Genomic DNA, 19,219 nt, shown 5'->3' with positions numbered 1-19,219 from the left:
GTGCATGAGTCGCAAAAACCCAGCCTACAGGTGCAGCAGGTGGTCAGGAAGGCAAATGGGATGCTGGCCTTCATAGTGAGGGGGATTGAATATAAAAGTAGGGAGGTCTTGCTGCAACTGTACAGGGCACTGGTGAGGACGCAGCTGGAGTACTGTGTGCAGTTTTGGGCGCCGTACTTGCACAAGGATATTTTGGCCTTGGAGGGAGTGCAGAGGAGGTTTACTAGGCTGATACCGGAGTTGTGGGGGTTGAGCTATGAGGAGAGGCTGAATAGACTGGGCTTGTACTCGTTAGAGTTTAGAAGAATGAGGGGAGATCTCATTGAGACGTATAAGATGATGAAAGGGATGGATAGGATAGAGGTGGAGAGACTCTTCCCGCTCAGAAAGGACAGCAGGACTGGAGGGCACAGCCTCAAGATAAGAGGGGGGCAGTTTAGAACAGAGTTGAGGAGGAACTTCTTCACTCAAAGGGTAGTGAATCTCTGGAATTCTCTGCCCGTTGAAGTGGTGGAGGCTACCTCGCTAAATATTTTTAAGACCCGGGTAGATAGGTTTTTGGTAGGCAAGGGGATTAAGGGTCATGGGGAGAAAGCGGAAAAGTGGAACTGAGCCACTTCAGATCAGCCATGATCTTATTGAATGGCGGGGCAGGCTCGAAGGGCTAGATGGCCTACTCCTGCTCCTATTTCTTATGTTCTTAGAAAGGCACAGGGAAGCTGTGCTTCTGTCTTGTTAAATAAGCCATTAGACCCTTTAAGATACAGAAACCCTTGGTCCCAGCTCCTTTCCAAGGGACTCGACTGCTCTCTGGTCAGTCTTCTGCTGGAATTCCAGGATGATCCAATGCAACTCCCAAGGGAAACATCAGATGAGTATTCAGCAGCTCTGCAGTTTTTTGGCATCCATGGTTCATAGTGAAGGGTCTGTAGATTTCTGAGGTCTGAATTGTCATCAGGACGGGAAAGCAATAGTGGGATGAAGTGATTCATCAGCTGGGTGAAACCCCTAGGGAAAGTGATTCACTTCCTGGGTGGTAAATGCTGTAAGATGCTGCATATTAATCGATAGGTCTTAATGAAGTCTTCATAGTCTTAAATACGTGGGCATTTATTAGCTACAAGAACTATGTACCTGGGTAAAGGGTTCAAGCTAAGAGCTGTCTCCATGCTTGCTTGCGCACTCGGCTCTGTCCAACACCATCCTGACCCTGGGTGCAGGTCATGTGTTCTCGTAATCACTATGTGGGTGGTACTGTACACAGTCCCACCGGGCAGCATGGTGGCACAGCGGTTAGCACTGCTGCCTCACAGTGCCAGGGACGTGGGTTCGATCCCCAGCTTGGGTCACTGCCTCTGCGGAGTTTGCACATTCTCCTCAGGTTTCATAGAACATAGAACACTACAGCGCAAACAGGCCCTTCGGCCCACAAGTTGCGCCAATCATATCCATACCTACCAGACTGCAGAACTATCTGTAACTCCCAATCCCATTAAATCCCATATACTCATCCAGAAGTCTTTTAAAAGACCCCAGTGAGTTCGCCTTTGCCACCACCGACGGCAGCTGATTCCATTCACTCATCACCCTCTGAGTGAAAAACTTACCCCTAACATCTCCTCTGTACTTGCTCCCCAGCACCTTAAACCTGTGTCCTCTTGTAGCGGCCATTTCAGCCCTGGGAAATAGCCTTCGAGAATCCACCCTATCTATTCCTCTCAACATTTTATAAACCTCTATCAGGTCGCCTCTCAACCTTCGTCTCTCCAGGGAGAAGAGACCTAGCTCCCTCAACCTATCTTCATAAGGCATGCCTCCCAATCCAGGCAACATCCTTGTAAATCTCCTCTGCACCCTCTCAATAGCTTCCACATCCTTCCTGTAGTGAGGTGACCAGAACTGCGCACAGTGCTCCAAGTGGGGTCTGACAAGGGTCTTATAAAGTTTCCTCCCACAGTCCGAAAAATGTGCCGGTTAGGTGCATTTACCATGTTAAATTCTCCCTCAGTATACCCAAACAGACACCAGAGTGTGGCGACTTGGGGATTTTCAAAGTAACTTCATTGCAGTGTTAATGTTAGCCTACTTGTGACACGACTAAATTAACCTTATGTGAGCCAGACCCTCACAGTGCATCTTCTCCCACATTTTTGTCCAATATGTTTTAGCTGGTACCAGTTTACCCCTTGTATCTACATCATTGTTACTCGACACAGAGTGGCCAGAATTGAACCTGGATCCCTGGAGCTGTGAGACAGCAGTGCCACCCTGTGGTATATAATTGCACATGGTTGCTGAAAAAGTTAGCATGCGAACTTCAGTCAGATTTTTCTCAAATAAATTATTACAGAGGCAAGCAGAGACTCCAATGGGTGTTTATTTGGTCACCATAAATATGTTACAAAGCTTGACTTGTGCACGATTACAATAAACTCTCATTTTTCATAAGACACAGGTCCTCAAAACAAGAGGTTGCAGAATGACCTCAAGGTCATGGCGCACCCAAGGTTGGACTACACATAGCTGAAAGTTTATCAGGAATAGAACATTTATCTGCCTATGCATCTGGATGAAAAGTGAAGACTTCTTTCTGCTTTTCTGAAGCTTGGGACATGGTTCACATGGAGCAGCATAGAATAGTTGGGCTGAGTTGCCTGTCTCTGCGCTGTCAAATTCTATGCAATTGTTTCTCTGTTATTCAGGAGGGGGCTAAAAAGGTTGAAGATTGCTTCTCCTAATTTTCTTTTCATTCACCTACAGGGGAGCGGTCTCTAATTTAGTTGCACAACAGTTGGGTGTGGGATCTCTCCCTGGGTGCTACTACCAATGAAATTGTGAATGCAACGAGAAAAAGTTCACGAAGGTGTCACACAGAAGGCATCCACCCCATAATTGCTCACTCAACCTCTGATGCCAAGAGGCCCATGGATATAATGGTGGGTTACCGCTGCGGATTTCCCCCAATTCCTTCAGCGGCACGCTTAGAGCTCTGTTGGAACATTGTGGGAAACGAACCCCCACCTCCCCCTGCCTCAGGAAATTTGCACCCCTTGCCAGAGAATATAGCCTAGACTGGTAAGCTTTTCCTGTCCATGGGCAGGTGTGAGCTCCACATAAAAGGAAATGTGTTTTGGCCCTGGAGGGAGCTCATCGCAAAAACGGCAGTTGGATTCAGGGGTTGTCACGCGGCGAGATGAGGCAAATTATTCTCTCGAATTCAGAAGGTTGATGGGGGGATTAGATAGAAATCTGCACCATATTTGCAGGGAAGGACAGGGTGGATAAGGATAAATTGTTTCCGCAAGTCGAAGGCTCAAGAACCAGGGGCCATAAGCTACAGGTTCGGGCCAAGCCGTTCAGGAGAGATGTCAGAACACATTTCTACACGCAGAGAGCGGTGGATGTTTGGAATGCTCTTCCTCAAGCGATGGTGGCTGTTGTTTCAATTATTAGGCTTCAGTCTAAGATAGGCAAATTTCATTTGAGCAGGGGTTCAAGGAATGTGGGCCTAGGGCAGTTACATGGAGTTAGGCCACAGCCATGATCTTTTATAGAGTCATAGAGGTTTACAGCATGGAAACAGGCCCTTCGGCCCAACTTTCCATGCCACCCCTTTTTTAAAAATCCCTAAACTAATGCCCATTGCCCACATTTGGCCCCTATCCCTCTATACCCACCGTACCCATGTAACTGTCTAGATGCTTTTTAAAAGATAAAATTGTACCCACCTCTACTACTACCTCTGGCACCTTGTTCCAGACACTCACCGGACACACTGTGGTCAGGTGATGAGAGGCCAAGTGAGTTGAGCTTATATTGTCCGGCGTTTAGAAAAATGAGACACAACCTCATTGAAACACACAAAATTCTGAGGTGTCTTGACAGGGTGGAAGCTGAAAGATTGGGGAATCTAAAACACAGGGGTGGGGGGTGGTGGTGGGCACAGTCTCAGAATATCGGACCGATCAGTTAGGACTGAGATGAGGAGAAATTACTTCACTCAAATGGTTGTGAATTTATGGAATTCCAGAGCGTTCCGGATTTTCCATACATTTAAGGCTGGGATAAGACAGATTTTTAATCTCTCCAGGGATTAAGGTGGAAAAATGGAGTTGAAACCCAAGATCAGACAGAGTCATATTGAACGGCGGAGCAGGCGCAAGAGGCCATGTTTTCTACTCCAAATCCCAACTCTTGTGTCCTTGAATCTCCCTGTATGGGCCCTGGTGAAGACTCCAATGTCTAAGATGTTATGTTATCTGTTCTCTCTACTGATGCTGCCTGACTTATCGAATGGTTCCAGCATTCTACGATCTTCATTGAGCTTCCTTGTCCTGAAGTTCACCTCCTAACACAGTAACCACCACACAGCTTCTATCAATCTATCATTTCCCTTTTATGGACTCGATGGGCTGAATGGCCTCTTTCTCTACTCTAAGGATTCTATGATCATTCTATACAGGACAGACCACACTCTGAGCCTATTTTAGGTGGTGGGTTGGAAGAATTAATTCCAGAGCTGTACACTTGTGGAAGAATTACATTTTACACACTTGTTTTTTGACACATGCATAACATTTTTGCTAGCCAGGCAATCTCTCGAGGGAAAGTGAAATCAACATAGTGAAATGAGTGTTAGCACAACCTTGTGTGAAATTTCTCCATTTTAAAACTAGTTACAAACTAAACAGGTAAATGCCTCTCTTAAAACCATTGCCCAACGAACGTCACGTGAATCTCATAGTCTTGCTTCCGTAATCAGGGCTCTGTAGATACCTTTGGGGAACAAAATTAAATCCATGCCCATTTCCCTTCGAAATTATTGCAAGTCCGTGTGGCAAAGAGAGTCCCAAAGAAAGATTCCTCAGTTGCTTAGTCTCAGTTAATGGTCACTTTGTGCAGATGTTCAGCAATCCACTTTACCTTGTTAGGCTAAAGAGAGAGAGAGATGGAGGAATGAAAGGTACATCTTCGAAACAAAGCGGTATATTGATATCTGTGATAATTCTTTTAATTCATTTCTGGGACATTGGTGTCGCTGGGTGAACCAGCACTTATTGTCCATCCTTCGTTGCCCTTGGAGGTCAGTTGAGAGTCAATCACATTGCAGTGGCTCTGGAGTGACATGTAGACCAGACCAGGTAAGGATGGCAGATTTCCCTCCCTAAAGGGTATTATTGAGATCTATAAGATTGGGTGGGCTGGGAGGAATGCATCTCCAGACAATGAGGACTTGGAGGCCATGGGCATCGGCCATTTTCTTGCTTGGAGTCCTCCCCACCCAGCTCTCTGTGCTGACTTCCCAATGCTGAATACTGGGGCCTAACTGAAAGCCAGGCCGATGAAAATTCTCATTGCCCGCTGGCCCAAAATAGTCAGCGTCCAATCAGATCCCTGTTCAGCTCCTTCGGTTTCGGTATACTTGTCTGTACCTCGGGCCGGTTTATAGATGCAGGGGGGGTTGGTATGACTATGGCCACTCAATCCTGCTGCCTGAGACAAACGTCTACCCCTTAGTCTCCATGTCCATTTGGAGCAGAAGGAAATATAGAGGCCGCTTTTGATTTTAAGTTGTACACGTCTGCAGCTTTTGGGCAGGGACGTTTTGGATAACTGGACTCACCCACTGGGAAAGGCGTGTGAGTGGAAGTGACGTGAGGATATGACAGAACGGGCGGAATGTTCCCACGGGACTCGCCCCCTATCCCTCTGAACCTTGCCCATTCATGTACCTGTCCAAATGTTTCTCAAATGTATCCACCTCGACCACCTCCTCTGCCAGCTCATTCCACACACTCACCCCCACCCTCTGTGTGAAAAAGTTGCCCCTCAGGTCCCGTTTAAATCTTTGCCCTCTCATCCCAGACTTCTTTTGGAAGCGAGGGAATGTTCAAATGGTGGTTCATGAATGCATGAACCATGGACGGACTACCCAATCTGCACCCAGATGAATGCCTAGGAATTAACTAAACTGCATCAAAGCATGAAGCCTAAACCAGTGCCCTGTACCATAGGCAATGCGCCAATAGGCAATGTACCATAGGCAATGCGCCAATAGGGAATGTACCATTGGCAATGTGCCAATCCCATCCAGGTTTGTGCTTCTTTTTCCACCATCAATTGTCCTAAACTCGAAATTGTTACAGATTGGAGACTGTGTGATATCAGTTATGAACATGCTAACCTGCTTGCCTGAACTGCCTCATTCTTTTAACGATGGCATTAGCTTTGCGGGCAGTTGGTGGCGCAGAGGGAAAGTAGGCCCAGGCTCCAATCCCACCACGGCAGCTGGTGGAATTTAAATTTGTTTAATTCATTTAGAATGTCAAGCGATTCTCAGCAACAGTGACCGTGGCAACTATGATCGATGGCTGCCAAAACCCCTCATCTGGTTCATGATGTGGAGATGCCAACATTGGATTGGGCTGGGCACAGTAAGAAGCCTCACAGCACCAGGTTAAAGTGTTGTGAGTGAGCTGATGAAGGATTAATGCTCCAAAAGTTTGTGATTCCAACTAAACCTGTTGGACTTTAACCTGGCGTTGAAAGACTGCTTACCATCTGGTGCACTAATGCCCCTTGAGGATGTTGTCTGGCCTACGGGTGGCTTCAGACCCGCAGTGGTATGGCTGGCCCTTAACTAGGCCTTAACTGGCCTAGCAATCTACTCGGTTTGAGGACAATTAGGGGTTGGCGACAAATGCTAGGCTTGAGCCCAAATTCCATGAAAGAAAGAAAAGAAACCTTTCAATTTCAAGTGGGTTAAACTCTCTCCTGCAAAGATGGACTTGGTAATGTGTTAATGAGTGTAAACCCGTCCGCCACTAATCAGTGCAGAGTCCGATAGCATTCTAGTTGATAACCAGGTGGAATCCTCCCTGCAGATAAGGGTTCATTTTTAGTATCTTTGCCTCTTAAGCACACATATATATTCAGTGGCTTGCCAGGCCTAGCTATTTGCTTTAGCTGTTTAATCCTATTTTACGACTATCTATAAATTGGGTTTGGAAGAAAAAAGGCTGTTAGGAAAATGATAATATAAAGTAATGAGGTGGGTTACCTGAACCACAGCACGAACAGCAGCTGCACTCTCCACAGATAAACCCAATTAGTCCGTTAACAACCTGGATTCCACAAAGAATAAGCTGAACCCCACTTGTCACCAGTAGGAGGGCGAACAATGTGACGTGCCAGGTGACTATATTGGGAGGTTTTACGCACTTATCCCACATGCTGTGATCACTCAGGTAATCCCTGCCATAGGAAAGAGACAAAACACAAAAATGAAAACAGACCAACAAACTCAATTACCGTTTATTTATTAGTGTCACAAGTCGGCTCACATTAACACTGCAATGAAGTTACAGAGAAAATCCCCAAGTCTCCACACTCCGGCGCCTGTTCGGGTACACTGAGGGAGAATTTAGCATTGCAATGCATGTCTTTTGGACTGTGGGAGGAAACCCGCGCAGACACGGGGAGAATGTGCAGATTCTACACGTTACCCAAGCTGGAAATTGAACCCGGGTCCCTGGCGCTGTGAGAGAGCAGTGCTAACCACTTCGCCATCGTGGCATCCTTATAGACCCGGGCAGCACAGAAGCAGGTCATTCAGCTTATCTAGTTGCTTTGAAGGAATTAACCAATTAATTTTGCTTCACTGCAGTTATTCCCCTTTCAACCGTAGATTCAATATCCTTTTATAAGTTACTGTTGACCCCTCTTCCCTTTTAGCCAATGCGTCAGCAACTTTCTCCATAGAAAAGTATTCTCCTCATCTCCCCCGCGCTCATACCTCTCCAATCCCCAATTTTTGTTCTTTTGCCAATTTAAGAGATGCTGGAACACACTCAGGAGTTCAATCAGAAACAATGGAGAGAGGTAAATAAGTAATGAATGGTGGTTCGGTAGTATGGGGCTTGAGTATTGCTGAAAAAAGAGAAAAGCTATCAAAGTTTTTCATCTTGCACTCATCAGGATAGAATCACAAGAGTATCAGACTCAAAGGGAACAAAAATTTATTCCACATGAGAAGAGGGTCCTGATTTGTGGGGACAGCCCAAGGGCCAGGCTGTTTGATATGATCCACCAGTTTGACATACATACCTGGTATCACACCGGCACTGAAATTCATATAACACAATACTCATTCATTTGTGAAAGTGATTATGTTACACTTTCTCACAGTTTTTAGACAGTATGCGTAAGGGACTGACAGAGCAGCATTGCTGCCTCACAACGCTAGGGACCCGGGTTTGATCACTGGCTTGGGTCACTGCCTGTGTGGAATTTGTATGCTCTCCACGTGTCTGCGTGGGTTTCCTCAGGGTGCTCCAGGTCTGTCCCACAGCCTGAAAGACGTGCTGGTTAGCCGCATTGACCGGAAAAGCACCAGAGTGTGACAACTAGGGGAATTTCACAGTAACTTCATTGCAGTGTTAATGTAAGCCTACTTGTGACTAATAAATAAACTTTAACTTTAAAAAACTTTCATTTTAACTAACAGAAAAGAGTTAATAATTCTTAAAGCAAAAGGATAGCATACACACCCGAACGCAGTAAGAGTATGAAACAAGTAACTATGATTTTAAAACACATAAGTTGATATCTTAAGTATTTTGTTGTGATTGTTCATTTTGGCCAAGGCAAGTTACCGAAAGGCATGATGGGAAAGGTAAATAGATGAGAGTCAAAGGCCTGGGAACCCATTAGATAACAGAACTCATATCTGGAAGATTCTTACAAGGATAAATATTTTAAAACATAATGAAAGATTCATTCACTGCCCAGACACAGAATAGACATGACCCTGGACACAGGAGCACATGTCTAATCAGCTTGGCAATGAGCCGGTGGGAACATCCACTTTGACCCCCATGGTAGTGCCCACTGTAACCAGGCAACAGGAAAGTGGCTTTAGCCAAGAAGGGAATTGATGTCCGGATTTTATGGACGAATTAAATACCATCATGCTGGCAGGTAGAATACAGTTGGCTGAGGTACTTGACAGAGACTTGTACTGATGTGTGTACACCAAATGAAATTAATTTTAAACCAATGAAAGGCAGAGAATCTGATAAAGAAACGGCATAACCACTCTGTTTTTACTGATAACTTCAGAATGTGTGCGAGGGGTCCGGGTATTCTGTATCTGTGACCATCAAGATAACTTCTCCCATTGATCACTAGTTTTTTAATAAAGTTTTACCTTTATACTGTGACATTGGTTTTCAGAGTTGAGTATCTCCTGCATTTTCTGCTTTGAAGCATGGAATCATACATTGCAGGAGAGGCCCTTCAGCCCATTGAGTCTGCACTGATACGCGAGAAACCTGAACTTCCACCTAATCTCATTTACCAGCACTTGGCCCATAGCTCTGATGTACCAACTGATCATCCAGATACTTCTTAAAGGACGTGAGACAACCTGCCTCTACCAGCCTCCCAGGCAGCACATTCCAGACCATCACCACCCTCTGGGCAAAAGGAGGCTTCTTCATATTCCCCCTAAGCCTTCTCCTCCTCACCTTGAACCTAAATCCCTTCGTGATTAACCCTTCCATTCAGGGGGACAGCTGCTCCCTATCCACTCTGTCCATGTCTCTCATAATCTTGTACACTTCGATCAGGTCGCCCCTCAGTCTTCTCTGCTCCAACGAAAACACTCCAAGCCTATCCAGTCTCTCCTCATAACTTAAATATTCCATCCCAGGCAGCATCCTAGTGAATCTCCTCTACATTCCCTCCTATGCAATCACATCCTCCCTACAATGTGGCAGCCAGAACTGCACACAATACCCTAGCTGTGGCCTCACCAAAGCTCAATACAATTCCAGCATGGCTTCCCTGCTTTTGTAACCTAGGCCTTGATTGATAAAGGCAAGTGCTCCTTATGCCTTTTTCACCATCTTACTAACATGTCCTTCCGCTTTCAGAGATCTGTGGACAAGCACACCAAGGTTGCTTTTGACTTTACATTCCCACATTTGTTTTCTTAAATCTATTTCCTCTGGTTACCAATCCTCCAGAAAAAGGAGATTTTCATGATCTACTTTATCAAAATCCTTCATATCATACGGCCAACTCTATTAAATCTCCCCTCAATTTTCTGCTCCAAGGGGAACAATCCCAGCTTGTCCAGTCTCTCCCTCATCCCTGGTAGTATTTAACACGTCTCCCCTGCACTTTCTCCATAGCCTTGACATTCTTCCTGTAAGTTTGGAGCCCAGAGATGGACACAATGCTCCAGCAGTGACCTAACCATTCATTTATGAAGGGTTAGCATTGCTTACTTTCCTTTGTACGCTATGATTCTATATATAAAGTGAATATTTTAACACTTTGTCCTGATGTTTTAAGAGATTTGTGACTCCCAGGTATCCTCCTTTCTTTAAAACTATGCTGCTCAGTATGTTATCTTATTTTCTATACTGGAGTAAAAATGCCTAATTTCATAATTAAAATGTTTGAGGAGCATCATTTTTAGTTTGGGGATTGAATTTTTAAATGCAAGATGAATGAAAATCCCTTGTGAGGAGCTGGTAAAAAGGATCTAAAGCTGCCTGCAGTCGCTACCATCTCGAAGGATAAGAGCAGCAGATGCATGGGACACCACCCACTTCTCCTCCAAGCTCACACCATCCTGACTTGGAAATATATCAGCGTTCCTTCACCGTCACTGGGTCAAAATCCTGGAATGCTCTTCCTAACAGCGCTGTAGATGTACCTACTATACATGGACTGCAGCGGTTCAAGAAAACGGCTTATCACCATCACCTTCTCAAAGCAATTAGGGGTGGACAGTTTAAGTGCTGACCTAGCGAGCGACGTCCACATCTCATGAGTGACTAAATAAAATAAGTTTCCATTCAAAAAGTAGCCTGTGTTTATTGAATAAGATCGGAGTAGGAAGTGGGACAACACTTTTGGAGTACGAAATATCCACAGTCATCTTTTTAAGGGATTGAAGTTTATAATGTGTTCCCAGAATCAAGGAGATATTTTGAAAGATAAAGGTAATCAGTTAAATCTCTGTCTGGAACATCACATGTGTGCCATGTTACCAAGGGCACAGATTGCAATGAGGAATATTTTTGAGGTTTTGGGTTTAATCTATATTTTCCCACAGAAGGAATCAGTTGAAGCCTGGAAGCCCCTCTGAAACACGCAGAGAGAGAGAGAGATCTGTCAGGAACTGTAAATCAGAATCCAAAAGACTATCAGAAACAAAAGGTGTTATCTGATTTTGGAATCACTGGGCAATAAAGCTGTGTGATCCATACTTGAAATGAGATGTCCATGTGAGGTGCTTAAGGAGAAGTTGAGGGGTTGCCTGGACAGATGCTAGTGGAAAGGGAAGGCCCTAAGAAATCTCAGAGAATAGCAGAAGCACTGAGGAGAATCAAAATGAATTCCTGAGAGCTGTGGCACACCTTAGTTTGGTTGCAGGAGAAGTGAAAGAACCCTCGATATCTTGTAAAGAATAGGAGAACACTTGTGTCCATTTTTAAACAGAACTAGAAGTAGTCAGTTGAGATTTTCGGACTTGAAAGCATAAGTGTTTCTGCCCCTGTTTCAGGCAGGTGGGAGCGGTAGAGGAGCAGAGAATGAATTGGGAATCACAAAATAGCCAGTGGGATTTTACTGCTTGATAACCTCCACCAGTGACTAACGGGATTCCTTCTATGCAACAATGGGAACCCCATTTGAATTCATGTGAATACTATTTGCATGCCTCCCCACCCAATTGTTAGCCTTGGTTTTGTGACATTTCCACAGGTTTTCAGCAGAAGGTATGAGGGGAGATAGGGGAAGGCCTGTGAAAACATTCCCCTATTGCGCCCGTTGAACCTTGATCCTGTGTCCTTATTTTCTTTACCAAGACATAAAAAACACAAGGCAGGGCTGAACTGCGTTTAGAAAGAACCCCAGATTGATTGAACTCTCTAAGTCAGTCAGGGAATGGCACCTCATTGTCAGACCAAATTGAACGAAAATACAAATGGAATTTTCCGGAAAAGTCTGACCAGGATATGGGGGGGAGGCCTAGTATTTCTGGATTGTCTGAGGCAGTTTGTTATAGATTGCAGCATCACCTGGCTGTCTCCTTTTAGATCTCGGCCTTTTGGCTAAGATCACGTGTAGTATCGACATGCTGTGCTTGGTTGAAGTCATTAGGTTACATTTCAGCTTCACTTGAAGCAATTTTTTAAAGCGGCATCTCGGCCTTTTGGCTAAGATGCAAATGAGATCAAGCCTTGGAGGGGGAGCTGCAACTACTCCAATCAGCTTGGATCATGTAGATCAAGCCCAAGACAGGAGGTGGGTGAGTGCAGTTACTCCCAGGTGGCAACATTGAACAGACGGGAAGCGGTCTTCAATATTTATAGCCACCTTATCAAACTTGTGTCATGAGCCAATTCTACCAATTATTATTTGAATCTTTGCAGTGAGTTAAAAACCGCCCGAGGATTTTTTAATTACCTTAGTCTGGAGCTGCACACTTCTCAACCGGCCTTCTGACCCCGGGCCTAGTGGGTAATGTGCAGCGCAGCAGCCTTGGAGTGAGTGAAGCCATGGGCCCTCTTTTTGCAGCACTGACCTGGGGTCAGTACTCCAGTTACCCAGGAGTTAGAAGTGTTTTTAATCCTCGTAACCTTTCCCGGGTAACTATTCTACCAAAGGGGGCGGAAACACCCGGTGACAATTTATTTAATCTGTTAGGGCAGCATGGTGGCACAATGGCTAGCACTACTGCCCGTCTTTGATTTTAACATTCATTTTGGAGGGTTCTAGGTGCAGGGTAATTGTCCATTGGAAGTTTAAATTTCCCAATCTGTTCTCCTGCAATCCTTGTGTCGGGGTCCCCCTACATATTTTCCAGGGATATCTCCCAGACATTGTGTCCTGGAGATTGAAAGATCTGAACCACAGTATTTGAATGTTGCTGAACTTTGTAACACTGCCTGGAGTATGTGTCCTAAAGTTATTGCATCACTGGTCTATCTGGGTTTGAATTCTATATTGAAATCTATACAATATAATTCATTATATTTTGGAATAATGGCGAGACAATGCCATGTTATAAGCCAACCCTAACCTCCCCACTGCCCTGGAGTGCCCCGAGGTCCAGCACCACCCCCCCAGCAGTGGCGATTCCCCCCACCCCGCTCACCCTGGCAGACCTCCCCCTCCCCCCACTGACCCCACAAGATCGTACCCCTCCTGGGTGCCAGCCTGTGCTGGGGGCACAGGCTGGCACTGCCAGGGTGCCCATGCCCAGGGGGCACCACCACCACCCTGCTGCCTGACCCCCCCCCCGGGTGGCCCCCAGCTGCCCTCCCTTCATTCCGGCAGGGTCTCCCTCTAGCTCCCCGAACGCGGGGAATAGTCTGAACCCCACCCCCGAGAATAAAGTATTCCTGGCGGGGTGGGAGATACAAAAGGGACCCGAGAGTTCCCAATAATTACATTCAAACTACATGTAAAACATATTAAAAACAGATTCAAATTACCTACCTGCCTGTGGCCTGGCCTGCGACTGTTCTCTGGCTCCGGGAGATGTGCACGCGTTCCCAGCGCGTGCGCAAATCCCGGAACAAGGCCAGCGACGCGCACCTCCCACCACTACCCGCCAGAAAAGTTGCGGGTGGCGATGGTAGAACCGCGGCCCACAACTGCAGTTCAAAAGCTAGCACCGTGTCAATGTGATGGTTCACATTACTGCATCATTGGCCAAGAGTCAATAACAGGGAGCGTCGGGAGAGATTAGAATTTCGATCAACCGATACGACAATGGCGATCGCGAGGCAGTCTGAGTGAGTGACGTTCCTTACCCATCAGCAAAGGGGTAGATGTAAGTGTCATTTGTGCTTGCGTGACATTTTGGACCTTCATTGAGAGCCACTGCCGAAATGATGAAACAGTAGGTAGCTCCTGCCACGCCTATCCCGGCAAAGATTATAGAGGAGAAATTCTGAGCAAAGACAAAATGCAATTTAATTAAAATATGACTATGGTAACAAGTCTTAAGACAAAATTTGATCTCTCCATAATACTCCATTCCAAAGTTACTTCACTGACAAAATAGACAAACACGGTCCATTTAGGAATAAACCATATTTCATTACTTCAGATTTATATCTTTTAAATGAAGCTGACTTTTAAAATAAGTTTAATTTTGTTTATTAGTATCAAAAGTTGGTTTACATTAACAGCTCAATTAAGTTACAGTGAAAATCCTCTAGTCGCTACACTCCAGCAGATCTCCTTCCCAAAAGGACATTAGTGAACCAGATGGGTTTTTCCCGACAATGGTTTTATGGTCATCCGCAGATTCTTAATTCCAGATATTTTTTATTGAATTCAAATTCCACCATCTGTCGTGGCAGGATTTGAACTCTGGTCTTCAGAGCATTAGCCGAGCTTCTGGATTAATAGTCTAGTGATAATATCACTAAGCCACCGTTACTATGATGTTAGACATGGAGTGCAGCGCAGAGAGCTTTTAGCACTGGGAGTCCCCATTGAGAACCTGGACTTAACGTCGAATAAAATTGATAACAGAATATCAGGGGTGAGGGAAACAGGGGGATGAGCATTTGTTCTGCAAATCCCAGTACAAAGAGCACTAAAACTGGAATCATGAACATTGACTTTAAACGGAAATGAAAAGCGTGTGGATTCTCTGAAGGGCAGGTGTTCTGCAACTCCAGATCTATGCCTGAGCAGCACGTAGAACATAAAACATTACAGTGCAGTACAGGCCCTTTGGCCCTCGGTGTTGCGCCGACCAGTGGAATGAATCTAATGACCCTCTAACCTAAACTATTCCAATGTTATCCACATTCCTATCCGCTGACCATTTGAACGCCCTTAAAGTTGGCGAGTCCACAACTGCTGCAGGCAGGGCATTCCACGTCCTTACTACCCTCTGAGTAAAGAACCTACCTCTGACATCTGTCCTATAATTACCACCCCTCAATTTAAATCTATGTCCCCTCGTGTTAGCCATCACCATCCGAGGAAAAAGGCTCTCACTGTCCGCCCTATCTGACCCTCTGACGGCGAAAACCTTTGCCAGTAACTCTCATGGAGAAAGAGGGGTGGGCTGAATGTGCACATCTCTCAGTTCTCAATGGAATCATGGAATCTTACAGCACGGACAGAGGCCATTTGGCCCATTATGTTCATGCCAGCTCTTTGAAAGAGTTATTCATGGGTCCAGAATGCTCTGACTCTAGAAGCGACAGAAAGCTCCAGTGATTGAATAAATACACCTCAGGATGCAGCACTGAACTATATAAGCTGGAAGAATCGAGATGTGGTTCCGGGCCTGTGCTGCATTCATTGGCCTCCATGGGTGAGTAAAAAGGATCTCAGTATCCCTGGGTTCGGAAGGGAAAAATCAGCCCAGAACAGCAATGGTTTCCACGGTCAAATTTCCTGACAATACTTGACTATATTCAGATTCACAGCAGAATGGCTGGTTGGACAAGATACTGGCCTCTGAAAATGTTTCCTAATCCCAGTCACAGTCACTGAAATCAGGAGAGGATTGGGGAAAAAGAGGGGAAGAATTTAATCGAGTAGGAAGATGACATGACCTGTGCTTAAAGCAGACGGTATTCTTCAATGTTTCAGTGAGCAAGTGGTCAATCTATACAGCAGGTTCCCAAGGGAGGTTGTGAAATTTGTTAACATGATTTAAAGAAGTGCAAATTAGATAGATTTCCATCCGAAAATACTATCTGGAGATCTGTTTGAATTTAGTTGTTGTAAGTAATACAGGAGTTGGGACGGCTTGTTGAAGTTGTACAAGACATTGGTAAGGCCACACTTGGAATACTGTGTGCAATTCTGGTCACACTATTATAGAAAGGATATTATTAAACTAGAAAGAGTGCAGAAAAGATTTATTAGGATACTACCAGGACTTGATGGATTGAGTTATAAGGAGAGGCTGAATAGACTGGGACTTTTTTCTCTGGAGCGTAGGAGGCTGAGGGGTGACCTTATAGAGGTCTATAAAACAATGAGGGGCATAGACAAGGTAGATAGTCAATATTTTTTCCCAAAGGTGGGGGAGTCTAAAACTAGAGGGCATAGGTTTACGGTGAGAGGGGAGAAATACAAAAGTGTCCAGGGGGCAATTTTTTCACACAGAGTGGTGAGTGTCTGGAACAAGCTGCCAGAGGTAGTAGTAGAGGCTGGTACAATTTTATCTTTTAAAAAGCATTTAGACACTTACATGGATACAATGAGTATAGACGGATATGGGCCAAATGCAGGCAATTGGGCTTAGCTTAGGGGTTTTAAAAAAAGGTAACATGGACAAGTTGGGCCGAAGGGCCTGTTTCCATGCTGTAAAGGTCTATGACTCTATCATTCTAAGTGTAGAATGTGAGGAAGGAACACGTTATTTTAGATCTGTGATGCCCAAAGTTCCACAGCATTGGGGAATTTCCTGGGTCATTTGAAGATTACTTGTTCGAGATTGATGGGCACATAGAATTTCGGAGAAACCTTTGACTTCCTCATCTATCAAAAATCTTTGCCTTCAATAAATTCAATGACCCTCTGGGGAAGAGAATTCCATAGAATAACCAACCATTGAGGAGAAACAAAATTCCCTCATCTCCGTCTTAAACACTAGATCACTTACTCTTAAATAGCGTGCCCTCAGTTCTAGTTCTGTCCCACAAGTGGGAATATCCTCTGGTATCTACTCTATCTTCTCAGGATCATATATATAAGATCACCTCTCATTCTTCTAAACTCCAGCCAACATTTTCAAGCTTTCTTTGTTAGATTAGTCCCTCATCTCAGGGATCATAGAATCCCCACAGTGTTGAAGCAGGTCATTTGGCCCATTGAATCTACACAGACTCTCTCATAGAGCACCTTACCCAGACCCAACCCTATAACCCTACATATTTACCCTGATATTCCCCCGAACCTACACATTTTTAGACACCAAGGAACCATTTAGCATGGCCAATCCACCTAAACTGTGTATCTTTGGACTGTGGGAGGAAACAGGAGCAGATCCAGAGGAAACTCACGCAGCATGAGGAGGATGTGCAAGCCCCACACAGACAGTTTCCCAAGGCTGGAACTGAACCAGGCGCTGTGAGGCAGCAGTGCTAACCATTGTACCACTGTGCCTCCCTATACTGAGTCCAATGAACCTTCTCTGAACGGCTATTGACAGGTATTATTAATGAACAACTTTGTTATCACTGTATCATACAACTGCAAGCCTGGTAGAAGGTGAACTAGATAGGCCAGGTTCTTCTAGAAATTTCTATGTTGGTGACAAGAAACAGGACAAATCTTCATCTCAAATGAAATGACTCAGGTCCAAGTTTCAGACTGACCTTCATTTCAAATCTGCTTGTAATAGTGGGGTGAGGTTCCTGCATATTCTCACCCATTTTACCCTTCCCGCTTCCTCACTGAGCAAGTCCTGTATTGCTCTTGGGCAGGGCTCAACATTGGTCAAAATCATGGAGTGGAGGGGGGAAAGACATTGAAAATAAAAACCAACAAAGCTATGGGAAGCCCAAGAGATCTTTGCGATACTTACCGCGAATCGTTTCCCGCAACTCTCGTTTCCACAACAGCCGCAGCAATCGTTATTTTCCATTCCCATGAACACCAGAATTGGGAACACCATCTGCCCTCATTTCAACAAAGATAAATATTAGATCGGCCAAAGAAATTAACTGTGCAGTTAAATAGTGTTTGACAACAGGGAATGGCAGTGAATGGAGGAGGATGAGTCTGAAATTGTACAGGTGCAACCATAAAAACAACATTACAATGCAGCATTCATTGTAGAAGATGTCTTAGTTGGTGACTTTAACTAAGGTGAGTCAGATACAGTGAGCTAATACAGGTGAGTGTGAATATAGGTCACAGCTCCTGTTAAAACAACACACTGGAAAGCTTGAATCACCTTGTACAAAAGTTCAATCGAGGCATCCAAGAGGACATCAGATGATTATTTAAATATTTTATTTATTAGTGTCACAAGAAGGCTTACATTAACACTGCAATGAATTTACTGTGAAATCCCCCAGTCGCCACACTCCAGCGCCTGTTTGGATTACACGGAGGGAGAATTTAGCATGGCCAATGCACCCTATCCAGCGCGTCTTTCAGACTGTGGGAAGAAACTGGAGGAAACCCACGCAGACACAGGGAGAATGTGCAGACTCCTCACAGACAAGCTGGGAATCAAACCCAGGTCCCTGGCGTTCTGAGGCTGCAGTGTTAACCACTGTGCCACCGTGCCATCCATCTGTGTAGGTGGGCTGAGAAAAGATAGGGGAATGACACCAAGCCATGATGCTCATTTAGAGAGCTAGTATAGACACAATGGGCTAAATGGTTTCCCCTCTGCGCCGTCACAATTCTATGACTCATGTCCCTATTTGAGAGAGATATTATGGTTAAACTCAGATCAAATCACCTGGAAAGTTAAGACACTTATATCGCATGGAGTCACGTTAAAGTGTGTGTTATACAACTTGCGCCAAACAAAATCACCTATAAAGTTGTGGAGACAATTTTACTTGAATAGTTGGTCTTTGAAAATAACAAACCCAACCTTGCACCCTTCGCAAACAAAGAAAATAGACAACTTTGACAAAAGGTGAGTTACCAGTAATCCAGATCCTAAAATCCCGCCGAAACACCAGACGGTGTGTGCCAGCTTCTCTGGGGTATTGTATCCTGTTTCTCCATTGGGAAAGAACAGTAGAGTGTTCAGGATAATGCTGGTAAGGGCCAGGGGGATGAGGGCGATGCCAAGGCACCTGGCACATTTTCCATAGCACATGGTAGCGACTGGCTGTGGTTCGCTCTCAGCGCCCCTCTCAATTCCACTCTGAAACTGGAGGGTTTTGATGAACGAAATAGAGGGCGAAGTCCGCTACTTCCCACTCGATGCAGCGCCAGTGACAGTGAGACAGTCAATGAATCCCTGCTGTCTTTATACACACCGCCCCCAGATCAGATATTGTGACATTACCTCAGGTTAGATATTGCCCTTGGTTTACGTGGAGGTGGGGGGACGCAGAAAGCCCTCATTCACCATGACAACTATCTTGTCCTGTTAATTATTCACCACTTGTCCAGCGTTACACTCAGGGTTGGCGAGATCTCTTCCAATGAACTGGCAATGAACCAGCATAGCCGCTCAATGCGTGTTTTA

General features: G+C 45.1%; 1 protein-coding gene across 1 annotated transcript; it reads right to left on the bottom strand.

The window, feature by feature from the left end:
• Positions 1-6,939: 6,939 nt before the first annotated feature.
• tm4sf4 (transmembrane 4 L six family member 4) lies at positions 6,940-18,844 on the bottom strand. The gene is made up of 4 exons (XM_080186517.1): positions 18,668-18,844; positions 17,588-17,677; positions 13,836-13,975; positions 6,940-7,254 (listed from the first exon to the last, which is right to left on the bottom strand). Exons 1-4 carry the CDS (start codon positions 18,842-18,844, stop codon positions 7,023-7,025), a joined length of 639 nt encoding a protein of 212 aa, XP_080042643.1. The 3' UTR covers positions 6,940-7,022.
• Between the last annotated feature and the right edge of the window lie 375 nt (positions 18,845-19,219).

This window comes from Carcharhinus amblyrhynchos, chromosome 3 (assembly GCF_965287045.1).
Source record: "Carcharhinus amblyrhynchos chromosome 3, sCarAmb.v2.hapA, whole genome shotgun sequence".
NCBI classification, from domain to species: Eukaryota; Metazoa; Chordata; class Chondrichthyes; order Carcharhiniformes; family Carcharhinidae; genus Carcharhinus; species Carcharhinus amblyrhynchos.
The sequence above is the reverse complement of the archived record's forward strand: the minus strand, read 5'-3'. Positions and strand labels throughout refer to the sequence as shown.

Coding starts and splice junctions, on each gene's coding strand:
- tm4sf4 (XM_080186517.1), bottom strand. CDS start 18,844: ATGTGCTATGGAAAATGTGCCAGGTGCCTTGGCATCGCCCTCATCCCC. Junction 17,678..18,667: donor TTTTAGGATCTGGATTACTG/GTAACTCACCTT, acceptor AAATGAGGGCAG/ATGGTGTTCCCAATTCTGGT. Junction 7,255..13,835: donor ATCTACCCCTTTGCTGATGG/GTAAGGAACGTC, acceptor TTCCTATGGCAG/GGATTACCTGAGTGATCACA.